Here is a 16,098-nt window from a genome sequence, read left to right as displayed (position 1 = left end):
TTGCACGATGAGGGCACGTCTGACCTGCAGGGGCCGCATAACGGATCAGCGGGAGATTTTTAAAGACTTTGTCGTGCGCTCAAATGAAGTATTAAGCACAGTCTGAGCCAGCGCACGGTACTTTACAGGTTCTGAATTCTGCCCTCATCCCTTGTGTTGTTAATCTCCTGGGAGTCAGATTAATTAACACTATATTAATACTCGTGCACGGATTTGGATATTTGAGAATAGAGGGTTTGTTTTGGAAGTTAAGATGTTTAACTTGGTCCTGAATATGAATATGAATTTCAGTGTGCTAGATCCTCTAGAACGATTTGAAGGGAAGATCTTCTGAATTAAATTATTCAGTGTCTATAGGTGTGCCTTTAAAACTTTTCTTTTACCCCTGGGTCTCTCTATATTTCTCTTTCTCTTTGTGCCAAAGCTATGTAAGTGATGACTAAATTTTAGCAGGCGCACATGATGTATATTTCTTACATATTAATTTTTTTTTTAATAATACAGACACAGTACTTTTCATGGAGGAGTGGGCTAAAAGGATGTCTGTCTTCACCTTTAAATAAGGTATAGGGGGATAGAGGGAGCCGCTCACTTTCCACAACAATGGCGTCGAACCTTGATGACCCACAAGCCCGAATTCTTAAAGAGAAATGCTCAGCTTGTACAGGTGTATTCATACAAAGCCAGAATATAACTTACTATCTAATTTATTGTTCATAGCTTTTTTTTTCATATTGGTGATAAACCAGGAACTATGTTCCTCTGATCTATGGGAGTGAAAATTGGGACTATTCTAACCAATTGAGGACCTTTCTGACCTTAAATACCGTAAAAACTAAACTTAAGACAATAGTTTAAGAAGTACGAGCACAGCAAAAAATGGCTTTTTTTCTCTCTCCTTACAGCCCTTTAACAAGGCTTAAGCTCCCTGCTCATCTCTAAATGCTATATCTAATTGAAGGCATCAGAGCCAAGATCGGGGCCAGCTTAAGAAAAGTGGTGTAACAACACCAGACAAGTCTGCTGAGGGCTCGTTGTCAGTGATTTATTAGACCGTACTCCAGGTCCTGCTGGAGCAACGGGCTAAGGAAATTGATTAGCTCTGACCTCTGCCTGTGTCTGACTCTCTGGCAGAGCTGGCGGCCTTAGTGCTGCAGGTAGAGTGTTTGTTTTGTTTATCTGTGGAGTTCACATGTTTGATGATGCTTCGAACAGAAAGTTGGTGAGAATTTGAAAGATGACAATAACGATCTATTGGTTTTTGGTGATAGTTTTCTTTCTTATTACCTAAACAGACCTATTTCATCACATGATTTGGATTTCCAGGTCTGCCCTGCTATGTTCATCAGCTGTGACCAGTTTGGAGCTTTCTGCGGTAAACGGGTTTGGAAAGAAAACGCTTTTACCTCCATGAGATTGTAGAGTTGAGCGATTAACATTCATGTCATCTCTTTAAAAGCTGAAGGAGGAGACTGACTCATAAGGCCAAAAAAGATGAAGGGAGGAAGGAGTCGGCACAATGAATACGTTTTCCAAAAATAGGAGAAGTGGAGATAATTAGTGAATGGTGAAGTGTGAGAACCCTGCAGAGGGCTGCACAAGTATAATGTGAAGAATGATGAAAATGATCTCCTTTGATGAGAGCGATGATTGCTGGGATTCTGTTGAAGTGGCCGTTTTCTGACAGAGACTGAGCTCTGCTGCAGATTTTTTTTCTTTACAATGTTATTAACTGTTACGAATGTCTGTGCTTGTGTCTCTGAACAGCCAGGAAAACATGCGCCCCTGAAGAGTTTGCCTGTCTAAACGGACAGTGTGTCCCGGGGCGCTGGCGATGTGATGGGGAACCAGAATGTCCGGATGGCTCTGATGAAGCAGAGGAGACCTGCAGTAAGTTACTCATTCAGCTGCTCACATCTGATAAGGAGGAGAAGTGTTGAGTTCATGCTCAGTGGCTGAGGTCGGTTTATGAACTTATCACTCACCAAGTTGTTTTACAAAGTAGAGGTCAGCCAATTCAGCAGTTTGGCCAATTACAAAATTTGTCAGGGACATCGAGATCTGATCTCAAGTATTGGACCGATGTTTTTCAAGGTGTTTTTTTTGACTGATCCATTTTGGGGTCGCTGATTAACCTCTGTGGTTTACATTTGGCCGTAATATGGCCATTCTAAGGAGTTACGTCAGGAACTTGTCAACAACTTGTCTGCTATGTGGCAATATTTTAAGGTGGAAAACTTAAAAAAAAAAAAGTCAAAATGTCTGCATTTCGAGTATTTCTTAAGGCAGGAGTGACGGCTTCATTCAGTATAAAGCCACTTAGATCAGGCGAGTCACTCGCAACTCAGACTCAAAGTCTCCTTTTAAAACAACGCACACTGGAGGAAACTTTAGGGAGAAAAGCTATATGTTTCTGAGGGACAGCAGAGGGCAAAAAGGATTAGAGAGAATGAAGTCATTGCTTAAGACGACCAGCGTCCATGTTTTTTTTTTTTCTTCCACGGTAAGCCAAACCCTCGCGATTCTGCATATCCGACACAGTCCCACCAGAGCTGTGTGAAAAAGTCTGACGTGACTGCTGTTGGTTTTGCTAAAAACATTTGGAGTTCTGATTTTTGTCCAATATCACTGCGGAGCCTAACTTCACTTTGGATTGATTCCTTATTTGATTAAAAGCATTCGGTGCTGCGTGCCGAGCAGTTTCGTGGACCTCATACAGCAGAGCACAGAGAGCAGGCAGTTGAGACGCCAAGTGTAATTAAAACACACGAGTAGCATGTCCATGTCACAATAATGTAGGATTTATGAGAAACGCCATGGATGATAAGGGGGTTCTGAGCTCGGGCTGCATCATGCTCACACATCGGCTGGCTGTGCACGAGGCGCTACTCCCACAGACACAATGTCTATCATTAAGACGGTCATTTCAAGCATTCCCAACGGGCCTGTGCACATCTGGAAGATATCCAGAATGATATGATTATATCTGTGAAAGTCTGTTGCTCTGCACTGCAGAGATTTTAATAACTTTAATGTTGTGACTGCGCAGTCGGATGATGCAAGTACTGTATCAGATTGAGAACAACTCGGATCGGCATTGAGAACAAAAAAATCTTGGATCGAAACATCCATAACATTCATAGTTCACTTTTCAGTTGAAACTAAAATAAATTTTTTGGAATTTGCTTCTTCCATCTCTACCATTCACACAAGGATACATCATACATTGGAGTTTTTGACAAAGGCTTTATATGTGCCATCAAGATAATGTCATGGCAACCCTAACTGCTCGTGTTTACAAGTGCTTATCCCACCAAAACAGGTCATCAATAAACCCGCTGAGCGCATTTTTATTGATAAAAAACAGATATAAAAGTAAAGAAAAGAGGAGCAGGCTGTGAAATTTAAATGGTTCTTTAAGGGTTGTCTGACTTGTTTTCTTTTTGATCTCATCGGCGGTGTCTGCGCAGCATCTATTGCTTTTATTGATCAAATGTGTTGCACTTAGAGAAGAAAAAGCTATATGCAGCCTTCTGAATATGTTGGCATCTGTCAGTAGCATCTGGATTCACTGTCATGCCTACGTCTCGATCGATGTAGACAAGATTTAATTTAGCTCCCCCAGAACCTGATTTTCAGGATGCTAATTTCTCTTGTTATCTGTGCTCTGGTAGCAGTTGAGCTGTCTTGCCTGCCTCCACTTGCCCACGCGCTTCAATGCACCGTGCTGTCTGATGGCGAGGACTCCATTATATTTGCCAAACTCTTAGAAACAAGCATTGCAGGCTGGCTCGGTTAAAGTGTCAGTCTCACACTCCCACACACAGGTCGTGACGGACCTTCAGTTAGTTGACTTGAAAATCAAGCGGTGCCTCGAGTGTGTGACGTTTTTTAATCAGTTAGTAATTTTCTTTCTTTAATGCTCATTTTCTTTTTCTCCCCCTGGCTACTCGAGACTCTCTTGGGGTTACCGCTATCACACAGAGCTGAAAGCATTGCACTGATAAATAACATTGTCATAAAGAAACCACACACTCGAATGTAGGTCAGTATTCCACAATGTGGACATCATGATCCATATAGTAGAAACCAGTGCTTTCCAACTATAAAAACATGTAAAAGAATAAATAGACAAATAATATAGAGAAAAAAAAAACATTTAATCTGGGATATATCAGATGGAACATCTGTTCAGATGATTGCTGTGTGTTAAACACTGCAAGAATGAAATCAGTCCAGAATTGTACACAGACTGTTAATGTGCATGAAGTTTCTGATAGAATAGAATAGAAAAATACTTTATTCATCCCCAAATGAGGGAAATTCAAATTAGTCAAGTAGCTCAAAAAATGATAAATATTTGCAATGATTGTATATTAGACAGCAAGAATAATAATAATAATCTAATACTGCTACTAATAATAATCATAGTGATAATAAATGACTAAATAAATAAATTTGAGAAGAACATGTCAGCAGTCACTGTTTAAAAGCCTTACGGCTGTGGGGACAAAGGACCTCCTGAAGCTCTCAGTCCTGCAGCGCAGAGAGATGAGCCTCTCACTGCAGCTGCTCCTCTGTCCTACCAGGTTGCTGTGGAGAGAATGTTTATTGTTCTCCAAAACAGAATATAATTTCCTCCTCATCCGTTGCTCCACCACAGCACTGAGAGGGTCCATCCTTCTGCCTACAACAGAACCAGCCTTTTTCACAAGTTTGTCCAGGCGCCTACAGTTTTTATCTGAATTGCAACTCCCCCAGCAGACAACAGCATAGAACAGTGCACTCTCAATGACAGTGTGATAAAACATTTCACATCATCCAGATCCGGTTATTTTTTGATGTGCACTATGGATACGTGTTATGCGTCTTTGACATATAACGTCAACATCAGTCACATATACTGTATATTTGACAGACATAGAGAAACCTTTGCTGTTCATTTCGTTATATATTAATTTAGTTATTTTTCCCACAATAGGAGGGTTTCAGTTACGTCATCACGGGAGCGCGCAAATTTAAGTTGGTGGGCAGGAAGCTTGACTACAGCAGCACCAACATGGAGATGAGTGAATATTGTAGTGGTTTGGAGCCGGCATATAGGGAAAGGTATTTGGCGTTAGTTGAGAAATACATTGGGCGTGACCCATACTTAATGAAAATGTCTGAATTTTCGCAAGACCGGAACGATTTGCCGAAAATAGAGGCTGTGGATATAACGAGCTACCTGGTTCTTCAGACAATAGTTTGGAGGCATACAACTATTACCACAGTGGATGGATCAGCAAACTCGGAGTAAAACGTCTACAGAATGATTGTGTTTTGGTGTTCGCCAGGGTAAGTTTGTTTTCTGTGTTGTTTATGGTGCATAAATTGATTAAATGCCGAGATCCAAATGCTGACATTGTGTCTTTGTTAGCCTAATGCACAAGGCAGAGAGAGAGCGCGCGATTCTGTTGTCAAGAACTTGGGAGCTAATGTGCCCTGTTAGCACTTAAGCACTTTGTGGATACTACTGAAACGTGAAGATTGTGACGACGTGACAAATTTGTTGTGTTTAGATTAACCACTCTCAGAGATCGCATTAAAAACCGATGACGGTGTGTTTTGGTAACCCAGCTTGACCGTCGGAGCCCAGTCCACTGACTCAGTAGCCAACAACGCGCTGGGGCAGCCTTCAAAACAAAGCCCAAACGTAGCCCGTATTACATTACTGTTGATTGGCATTTAACAACATAATACTTTACTGCACTACTACAAAACAGTTAGATTTCGCACATACCTTTGACGAAGTGGTCACCGCAGACACGAGCATTTGCAGATTCAGCTCCTCCAGTCTGTAAACGTAGGTTAGCTATACACTTTTTGCGGCGTTGTTCTGTGAATTTTTTCCATTTCTCACCTCTATGGGCGATTACATTAGGTACTCGATAGTAACCCTTTCCCTTCTCTCGGTTAGACCGATTGCTACATCCAAAAACGGCACAAAACTGAGGCATTTTGGGCAAAAAAGTGGCAGACAAAACACAGGGTTTTCAATGGGACCCAGCTCCAGTTGCCCACCACTTAGGTTCGCGCGCTTAGAAAATACAGAAGTGACGTCAAGTGATTTCCCTTTGGGGATTATTAGGTATTATTTAACTTAATTAGATTGAATTTGAGATATGTAAAGGTTATGACAGTGAGTCATTAGCACATGGGTCAGTTTTCCAGTGATGCTCCTCACGGCTTCATTCAGACAAACCTTCAGACACCTGCAGATATTTGCCTTTTTCGCAAGATTGTAAAATGCATCAAGCGAGGTAGATTGTCTATGTCTTTATAGAGTCACGGTTTTCTTACAGCAGCATATCTTAAACACATGTTAGCTGAAAAGCAGTTGTTGTGTGAATGAGAGCGGCTGAAGATATCACTTTTGTACATATTGAACAGTCAGTGTTTAACTTTAAGGGTTTAACTGCACCACGCTGACAGCATAGATGCTGTCAACTGGAGAACAGTGTCATGTTTGCATGAAACTGTAAATGCGAGTTACAACAACATGTTGTCATAGTGGATGAGCGGTTAGAAATATTGATGATCTTCAGAGAACCGAAGCCTCAACTTCAGATTAAATTGTTTTCTATCAGTTTTCTCTTCTAAATCAGGCTGAGATGCTGTGAAATACCAACTTAGTGCTGCAGCTAATTATCATAGTGAAAACCATACAGGAGGAAAGCTTTACCAGGCAGAAATCTAACCAACAACCAATGCATTGTGATAGCTTCTGCACAGACCAGGCTCACATCCAACAAAGCTACGGTGAAGTGTCACACTTTAAAAGACCAATCACAGATCAGCAAAATGTAACCCATTATTTGAATGTAAGAATGTAAGATAATGCAATGTTTAGTCTGTATGAATCAAATCTAAATAAAAACTGTACCCACACTGACCCGATGAGGCGGAACACCCCAGCTTTTGACTTTTGACATATAAAAATGGAATTTGTGTATATTTAATGTTGCATGAAGTGTTAAATGGACTACATTCATATTTTTTTCTTCTCTTTTTGACCACTCAGAGCACCTTAGGTAATGATGTTGTTACATGTGAGTGTATTACTGAGTTTCTAACCTCTATTGTAACACTTTAAAGTCCTCGTTAAGGTTATTGTGGTAGGGCATTAAATGCGTCTAACTGAGCAGGAAATGAATCAGGGGAAAAAAAACGAATTAATCTTTCAAAGGATATCCGTTCAAGTTTTGATACATTTCGTTGGCTGTGAATGTGTGGGGTCAGTTCGGTGAATAATACACCTGCTGAGCAAAGCTCCCAATGTTACTTGCAGAATGCAAGGAGGGAGACAAAGGGACCTTGGGATGATAAGACGTTTATATTGGAAATCTAATTAAAGATAAATGAAGAAGGGATTTATCTCTTGGCTGCAGAATAGAGAGATAGAGATCCTGGTTGAGGAAAAGGCCATTTATATGGAAATGCTTCATGTATTTACATGATGTCATAGAGTCAGAAATTTTTTCACATTTTATTACTTTGGAATTATCGTTTTTGGTTTTCTTTGGAAAGAAAATCAGTTCACTTTCATACAGTTTGTTAGAAATATGGTGGTTTTGTTTTCAGGGTGTCGATAGACACTTGAGTTGCTGTTCAGTAAGACCTAAGTCCTAACCCTGCTGCCCATTGATGTTGTGATCATGTTTTCTAAGGGGGGGGGTCAGATTATGACTGCATCCTGAAGAGAGGAATTGCTAATGAGTTCCTCTTCATCTCAGCTGTCTTTCTGTTTGAGTGAATCCAGCTGTGCAGAGCAGTAAAGCGAGTCTCAGGGATGGACATTATATGAATATGTGCAGCATCTTATACAACAGCCTGCTCTCAGAAATCTTAGACTTTAAAGTTCAGCAGATACACTCTGAAACGCCACCAACCATCAGCATTGTGCTTATTACCCAAATTCAGTGCAATCAAAAGCTTTACAGGCTTCACATTGATCTGACTGATTTGAATTGATCAAAGTGTGGCTTGTTTTCTTGACCTGACAGTGAACAGAAAATCTGAATATTTCCACTTTGCTCGAACAAAAAGAAACCCCTATTCTAATGAAATCTGTGTCAAGCTGGACAGAACAGGCAAGCAACTTGTTACACATGGGTACAGCAGAGAGTCGCACAACATACTGGACCTAATGCAATACCATTCTAACAGAAACTTTAAGCACAACAATTTAAACTGATCTGTGACCTTGATACGCTCCATTGGAGGCATATTCCACCCAAAAACAAAGGCTTGGCATCAATGAACAGAGTGTAATGATATAACAGGTCCTCCAACACTACTTTTTATACTACAGTAAAAAACATGAGAAAATCCAGGTAACTTTTGATGTCTCCTTGAATTTTCCAGGAAAAATATGCCCGTGCACGTTACTTATGAGTAACGAGTTTTTATTGTTTCATTTGCTGATTTATTTTAGATTATTTAGCCTTTGATGTTTGGTTTTCCAATCCTCATGTTAGTAAAAGACGGGATTCATCTCTGACATGTCAGTAAAAAGGCAGACTGCAAAAATCCCCTTGATAGCATCCTGAGCATACTTTGACTTGCAGCTCTGCGCTCTCTACCTGCAAATGACCAAAGCAACACAAACGGGATTGGCTGATCCCACGAAGGTGCTCAGATTGTGCATATATCCATTTTTAAATATTATCTTAAACAAATGAAATTGGACATGATGGAAATATGCATGAGAGCTTTATGATTTTTTCAAGGACTAATGAAACACAGCATACAGCATCATGTTGTAGTCATTCTCGAGCATGACAAGACAGGATGCAACTCTCATGCTAAAAACCTTCATCTTGTTCCCCTCCCCAACTCGGCGGGACTCTCTAGCCTTCTCAGTTTCGCATATACTCAAACATGCACTGCACACGCTCAGGTTTGCACACACACTGCTAAGACATTTTGGACTTGGTGCAGCAGACATCTGTTCCACATTCATTCTGCCTCACTGAGTGCATCTCCGATTACACGCTGGAGTAGAATTAAACGGCAGAGTTGAGAATTCAAATGCAGCCCACACAGAGAGAGCTGAAAAATGAATGATTCTTTGGAGAAACATGAAGTACCAGAGCTTATAGTTTTGGATTAGAAAGTGTAATCAAGGAGGAAGTGGGCCCCTGCTGCCAGGTGTGCAGAAATGTCTCTGCTTCCCCACCACCGCAGTGACACTTCTCTGCACTCCAAGTGATGAGTTTTGAGAAAGTTGCTGAGTTTTTCCGCTCTGCTTTTCAATTCCTTTCTGGGAGTTGACAGGCTTGAGGGAACTTCATAGTGTTCCTCTTTCTTAAGGAGTCTTTCATAAATCAAGGACATAATCCTGAAGTAGTATCCATTTGAGAAATAAGAGGTATTCCTTCCAAATCACTGTGTTCTGCCTTTGATTTTGTCTTTTAGATATTATTTATTGTAGTTTATAGTAAACATTTTATCTTCTCTGAAGGAAATTTTGATGCATCCTTAAATAAACTTCCATATAAAAACCTCATTGATAATTAAGCTTGGCACCCTGCTGGGATTTTTCTCTGGGAGTGAACAATGAAGCTTTGATTTCATCTTTAAGACTTTGTAACTGGGAAGTTTTTTTCCTGGAAAGATGTCTGTATTGCACACACAGGATGCAACACTTTACTCCTCTGTGTGTATTCAATTCTTTGTAATTCTCTTCTTTTTAGGAGCCATCGATTCAAATAGCAGATATCTGCACCCTCTAAAGTATTTGATGGGCTTATTGGTCAGTCCAGACTGCTGGCCATGTTAAAACAGTGTCTAAAACAGCGTTCTTCAAGCTGAAAGACAAAAGAACTTCACTTCAAGTCTAGTTTTCTCAAACTGGGTAACATGTTCCAAAATGCACTGGTGTATCTTCAGTATCAGAAGCAACGGCATGATAGAGCATCCGCCATGTTTTATTTGGGCTCAATGTTCTTTTCCTCGTTGACATTTTCGAAGAGCTATATGAGAGTTAAAGGGTTAGGCTGCCTTTTCGTGCCTTTATTTTATTAGCAGTGTCTTTCTTGGCTTTTTCCATGTTGCTGTACTTGGTTAAGGTCTGCCGGAAGCTCTCTCATGGCGTTTTTTTTTTTTTTTTTTTTTTACACAGTCTGCATCCGTCACTTCAATTTGCTGAAACAGGGATTTAGAGATTTATTGTGACCTTTAGAAACCTTATTTTTCTATCAAAGATGTTGTCAGACTGCTCTTTTGTGGTCACAATTGGTAAAATAAAGCAGTGTTTCCCACAGAATTTTTGGAAACTATGGGGGGGGGGGGGGGGGGGGTGTAAATTCACGTGGCGTAAGTTTGTGCGACTGCAGATTTGATTTTATTTGATTGATTTGCACACATTCATTCAAATATAACAAATTAACAAAAAGGAATGTGTGCTGGAGATGTCAGAAACCCTTGTGGGCTTATGAGGAAACCTCATCTTGTCATTAAAACCCAATGATAACAATTGTAATAGAAAATATTTACAGGTTAAAACTAAACTTCATGAAAAATATGAATGGATCATATACAGTGAGTACTTATGCCTTTTTGAGAAACTTGAAAAGGTTGTCCTTAATAATAAAGGGTGTAGGAAGTACACAATGAGTTCAGGAACACATCAGAAGTGGTTTGGTGTTGATATCTTTAAAAACAAGAGAGCTATTACAAAATAAAAGTCTAAAATGGAATTAACTATGCACACTGAGTAAATGTTCTACCTAAAATGATTTTTCTGGAAACTAAAAGGCTGTGAAAGCTTTATAGTGAGTTCACAAACCCATCAGAAGTGGTTTGGTGTTCATTGGTTGAATATCCAGTGAGAACAAAAAAAGGCGTTGCACTTTTGCAACGGTCCCTAAGCCCTCCGGCTGCCGTAGTTCACTTAGAAGTATATTCGGCGCGGTTACTCTGATCTTTCGCCAGACTTGCTTACTTTGGTGAGTTGATAAAGCCTGTGGTATGTTAGTCTTAGTTTTCTGTAAATATTAATACCATCCTGAGGCTAATTGGTGCGGTTTTTGTGACGCTATTACAATTACAAAGCCGGAAAATAGGCGAATATCGAATGTAAAACCAACTTCACCCCGCTCCGCCTAGTCGGGATGGTTGAAACACACATGCGGGACGGATGAAACACCTTATTTTAAACATAAACTATTGAGCTTGCTAATTTTTTAAGCAACATACCGGACAACATACTAGTGTACTCGTCATTGCTCAAATTTCACATTATTTCTCATAATATAATTAGGTAAAAAAATATGTTTGTCAACGAAATCACGATGATTACAGCTGACCTTTATGCACGCGCACCCACTGATCTATAACGTGTGTCAATCGCCCCGACAGCGACTAATAACCGTAAACCTTTTTTTTGCCACTAAACTTCAAAACTCTGACATTGCACACTTTAGGACATGTTTAATTACTAATTCACCTGTTGTATAGTCATATTGGTTGGTTTTCGAGGAAATCGCTGGGTTTCAAAAAAAAAAAAAAAAAATCGCTGTGTTTCAAACGATTGGGATTCGGAAACTATGGCGGCCAAAAGGAAACTATGGCGGGCCGCCATAGTTTCCTCAATGTATGGGAAACACTGGGTTGATGTTTTGGGGTGACTCAAAACCAAGACTGATCGAAGTTTCTGCAACTGTAGAGCCTGGCAGTGTCGGAAGTTTAGGCCTATTTGATTTTTCATGCAGTGGAAATGATAGAGCTAAAAAGAGGTAACAGAGTTTTAGTGATGTGTCGTAAGTAAAGAGCTTCTGTTGGTTTTCACAAAGCAAATTCAGTATGTTGACACGTTTCTGTGTTCATCTTTGGCTGTATGTCAGCCGTTTTACAGTCCTGTTGTGGAAAACAAGATTCAGAAAAATGATCAAGACATGATCATTTAGTTTTTAGCTTTTGCAGAAACATTTTGGGCCAATAACACCACAGATTTGTTTGGGTAGCTTGAAAAAAAGAAAAAGCTTCAATATTTTTTTAATGTCAATCGCAGTTCTAGATGAGATGGTCCACACTTATACATTGCTTTTTTAACTCTACAGACTGCTTAACAATGAGATTTGTCACCCATTAACACACACATGAAAGGCGATCACATGGCTTCTCATACCACTGCTATGCTGACGATACCCAATTCTATTTGTCTTTCCCACCTGACGACCACACGGTCTCAGCACAAATCTCAGACTGTCTCTCTGACATATCAACATAGATGAAAGGCCCTCACCTCCAACTAAACCTCTCAAAAACGTAACTGCTTGTCTCCCAGCCAAACCAACCATACACCACAGCATCTGCATCCAAACTGAATCTTTAAAGTTTATGTTGCCTCTGTCGCTCGATCATGCCGCTTCGCATTGTTAACCATAAGAAAGATCAGGCCGTACCTAACCCAACACGCCACCCAGCTCCTGGTGCAGGCTGTGGTCATCTCCCACCTTGACTACTGCAACGCACTCCTAACTGGTCTCCCAGCCTGTGCTGTGAAACCTCTGCAGATGGTCCAGAACGCGGCGGGGTGTCTGGTCTTCAATCAGCCTAAAACAGCACACGTCACCCCTTTGTTCATTGAGCTCCACTGGCTACCCTTAGCCGCCCGAAATCAAATTCAAGTCACTGGTGTTAGCCTACAAAGTGTTTAATGTAACAGCTCCCATCTACTTGAATGCTCTCGCAAAGGCTTACGTCACGACTCGGTCACTCCGGTTGTCAAAGGATTGTCGTCTTGCAGTGCCTACACCACGCTTAAGACAGTCCAGACTCTTTTCATGTGTGGTTCCACGTTGGTGGAATGACCTACCGAGCGCTACCAGAACAGGGGCGTCCCTGAATATCTTCAAGAAACTCTTGAAGACCCAGCTCTTCAGAGAGCATCTCCTATCCTAGCACTTACTCCGTACTTCCCTACACCCTCTACTGCATTTTATCTTTCTGTACTTCCCTCTATGCCTGCACTCTATCTCTGCACTTTCACCCTTGACACTTCTGACAGAGCCTGACTAGTGTTTTTTCCTTCTATGTAGCTTATAGTTAGCTTTGACATTAGATGCAATGTTATATCCTCATTTGTAAGTCACTTTGGATAAAAGCGTCTGCTAAATGCATAAACATACACGCACACACAAACACTTCTTATTATATACAGTATTAATGCTCTCTATGCACGGCATGTGGTTTTTTTTCGGGGGCAAATGGGTTTTAGTGGCTTACCCAAGAACATTTTGACAACGTGTGGAGGAGTTGTGGATTGAACCACCTGAGGGGGATTTTTCACTGAGGACAACCACTCCACCTGTGTACCTGTGGCTCAGTGAGTGGAACGGATGAGAGTAAAGACTGCTGGAACACTGTGAAAAAAGAGATGGTAACTAATAGAAGTGAATTACAAAGATGGGTAGGTGGATGACTCAGTGCTCAGTTCTGTCTGCTAACAATAAGAAAATCCTGAATTTAGATCCATTTAGCGATTCCACTCAGTAAACAGTTAAATTTACGTTAGCTGTGCGAGGGACTGTAAACCTGGCCATGCTTTCCCACCAAATAATGCTGCTATAACTTCCTACCAAATGGATAAAAAATAAAACATTCAGTGTATGACTGTGGTATTATTTAGCTGATGTAGTAATTCTCAGGAAGCTTTGATACAATGCTCAATTATCTGTGCTGTGGTGCAGTCCCTGCTAATGCACTTTCCCCGTCTTGTAGTCTGTAAGCAGCAACTGTGTTCTCTTCTGTAGATGATGTATAATTCAAAGAGGAAAACATGGCGACGCTAGCCCGGTTCAATGTAGCAGTAAATGTGAGAATGACTTATGATATTGGAGCACTTTGTGCCCATTTCTTTTGTATTTTTCTCCGTTTTTTTAAGCTCTGAGAGAGACTGGCTTAATTTTATCTTTAACTATGAGACCCTTTTTTTGAGCTACTTGACTAATTTGAATTTCCCCCATTGGGGGATGATTAAAGTTTTTTTTCTATTCTATTCTATTCTATTCTATTCTATTCTAAGCATTGACATTTACAGGTGCACATAACTGAGAACTCACTCAAATGACTTTTTTTTTCCTGAAATGCAGCAAAAAGTGGATTTCTGTCATTTGTTCATTTTGTTCATTCAGTTGAACCATTGTTTAAAAGTGTCTTCACTGACCAACATTAAATTTGAACCCCCCCCCCCCCCAAAAAAAAAAAAAAAAAGAAATACAAAACAAAGACAAAAAGTTGACAAAATGCACAAGTAACATCGTTCTGGAAGATTCTACGCTCAGCTGGTTACTAGGTGACAGGTGAGGGTGTCGGGATTGGGTATAAAAGGAAGATCCACTAAAGGATTCGTTTCTTCAAGCAACGATGGGTTGCGATTCATCCCTTTGTGCCACACTCTGTTAGAGCATCAGCTTGGGTTCAGGAGTACTGCTACAAACCCTCATATCAATCCAGCTGCTGGTTCCTTCTCAGCACTGGGCTAACTTATCTGCCATCACATGGGTAGTCAGAGAAGCCAAACCAGGAAGGAGAAGAGTCCTCCATGTTTGGTGTCCCAGATTCTTGAATATGCTCACAGTTTGGTTTGTTCCCTTGTCAGTGTGTTTTTTTCCTGGCCTTGGAACAAGAGCTTAATGTGCCCTTGGCACTGGCCCTCATTTGTGAATGTTGCACACGAACCTAAGCATATCGAGTTCTTCTGCGACTTTCATCACAGTGGAATCACCTGGCTGATCAGCACAGAGCCAAGACAGCATGGTGTCAGCTCGGAAAGAGGGTTCGGTTGTTAGAGAACTGTCCAATAAGTTGCACTTGAATTAATCAGTGGCTGTGAGGTTGAAGCTCTAAGTCTAGGAGGATTCATCCCACCTTCTGTGCCAGGTGCACTCTTCTCTGGTGTACTTTGTTTCTGTTACTTCCCTCTCTGTCTCCTGTAATTATCTCCCTCCCCTGTGTGTAAATGTTTTGTTTACTTCCCTTTTCTTGTGCCAGTTCATCTTTGTTTTCTGTAACAAGAGTTCCATCATTCTCCCTCTGAAAGCTTTCCAGCGCTTGTGATTCTCTTCATGTTTCTTGAAGTCTGCTCTGGCCTTGTGATTTGGATACCTCTGCCTGTTTGACTGATTTCCTGTGTACCAGCCTGGCCTGATTAAATCACGGATATTTGAGCCTCTTGTTTTTCAGTAATATTGTTCAATAATCATATTTGAAAATATCTCCAAAACTGTATATTTAGATTATGTGTGAATGTATAATAACTACTGTAGCAAAAGCAGAATTAAGATATTGTACACACTATTAAATGACAGCACTAAAGAGTAGTTAATATGTGAGCTCAGAAATAATTGAAAGATCTTTAAATGACATTTCTTGGAAGGATACCTTGAAAAATACAAGACAGCCAATTTGTGGCTTAAAAAAGAAACTCAGACAAATTAAGATATTAAACAGAATGCATTGTACTCCAACACAAACTGTATAAATGGGTATAAAACCAAACAATATGGGTTCTAAAGCAAATCCAGTGAAGGCCCTTCACTGCTTTATATGTTGTAGGACAGAGGAAGATATTTCTGTGATGATTAGCTGTATATTAAAGTGGGGTTCAGGATAGGACTAATGTATTACAATAGTGAGGACAGCAGCGGAAAGTACTTAATATTAATTGAGTGTACTGTATGTTTTCTTGTGTGGATGAATCACCATCTGTTTTCGGCTGCAAGAAGCAGAATACTCATTCATTTAGACAATTAGGCTAAAAAACAATACACCCATGACATGCTTTAGGGTAGACTTACATCTACAGTATGAAGCCCATCATAGTGAATCATTTGAACACATTTTAGGTTTCATAGTGCATATTAATCACAGCGCTTGCCCAGTGCCGAATGGAAGATTCTCTGAACTTCTTCATTTAAAGCCAAGTACGGTAAAGGCTGTTAGCAGTGTGAAGGTCAGCTGTAGTGATGGAATGAAAAATGTTGCTTTCACGTAGTGCTGGGCGGTATGACCAAAAATACATATCACGGTATTTTTTTACGATATCACGGT

At 40.4% G+C, this 16,098-nt stretch overlaps 1 protein-coding gene across 4 annotated transcripts in view; it reads left to right on the top strand.

Annotated features, from left to right (window-relative positions):
* Positions 1–16,098, top strand: part of LOC142399340 (low-density lipoprotein receptor-related protein 8-like) — a 122,219-nt gene that overhangs the window by 34,427 nt on the left and 71,694 nt on the right. For all 4 annotated transcript variants that reach the window (XM_075483956.1, XM_075483954.1, XM_075483955.1 and 1 more), the window contains exon 3: positions 1,768–1,890. In XM_075483956.1, coding sequence (XP_075340071.1) covers positions 1,768–1,890 — 123 coding nt within the window. The remainder of the gene's footprint in view (positions 1–1,767; positions 1,891–16,098) is intronic.

The sequence above is a fragment of the Odontesthes bonariensis genome, chromosome 14 (genome assembly GCF_027942865.1).
Source record: "Odontesthes bonariensis isolate fOdoBon6 chromosome 14, fOdoBon6.hap1, whole genome shotgun sequence".
In the NCBI taxonomy this organism is placed as follows: domain Eukaryota; kingdom Metazoa; phylum Chordata; class Actinopteri; order Atheriniformes; family Atherinopsidae; genus Odontesthes; species Odontesthes bonariensis.
This window is presented reverse-complemented; position numbering and strand designations above follow the sequence as displayed.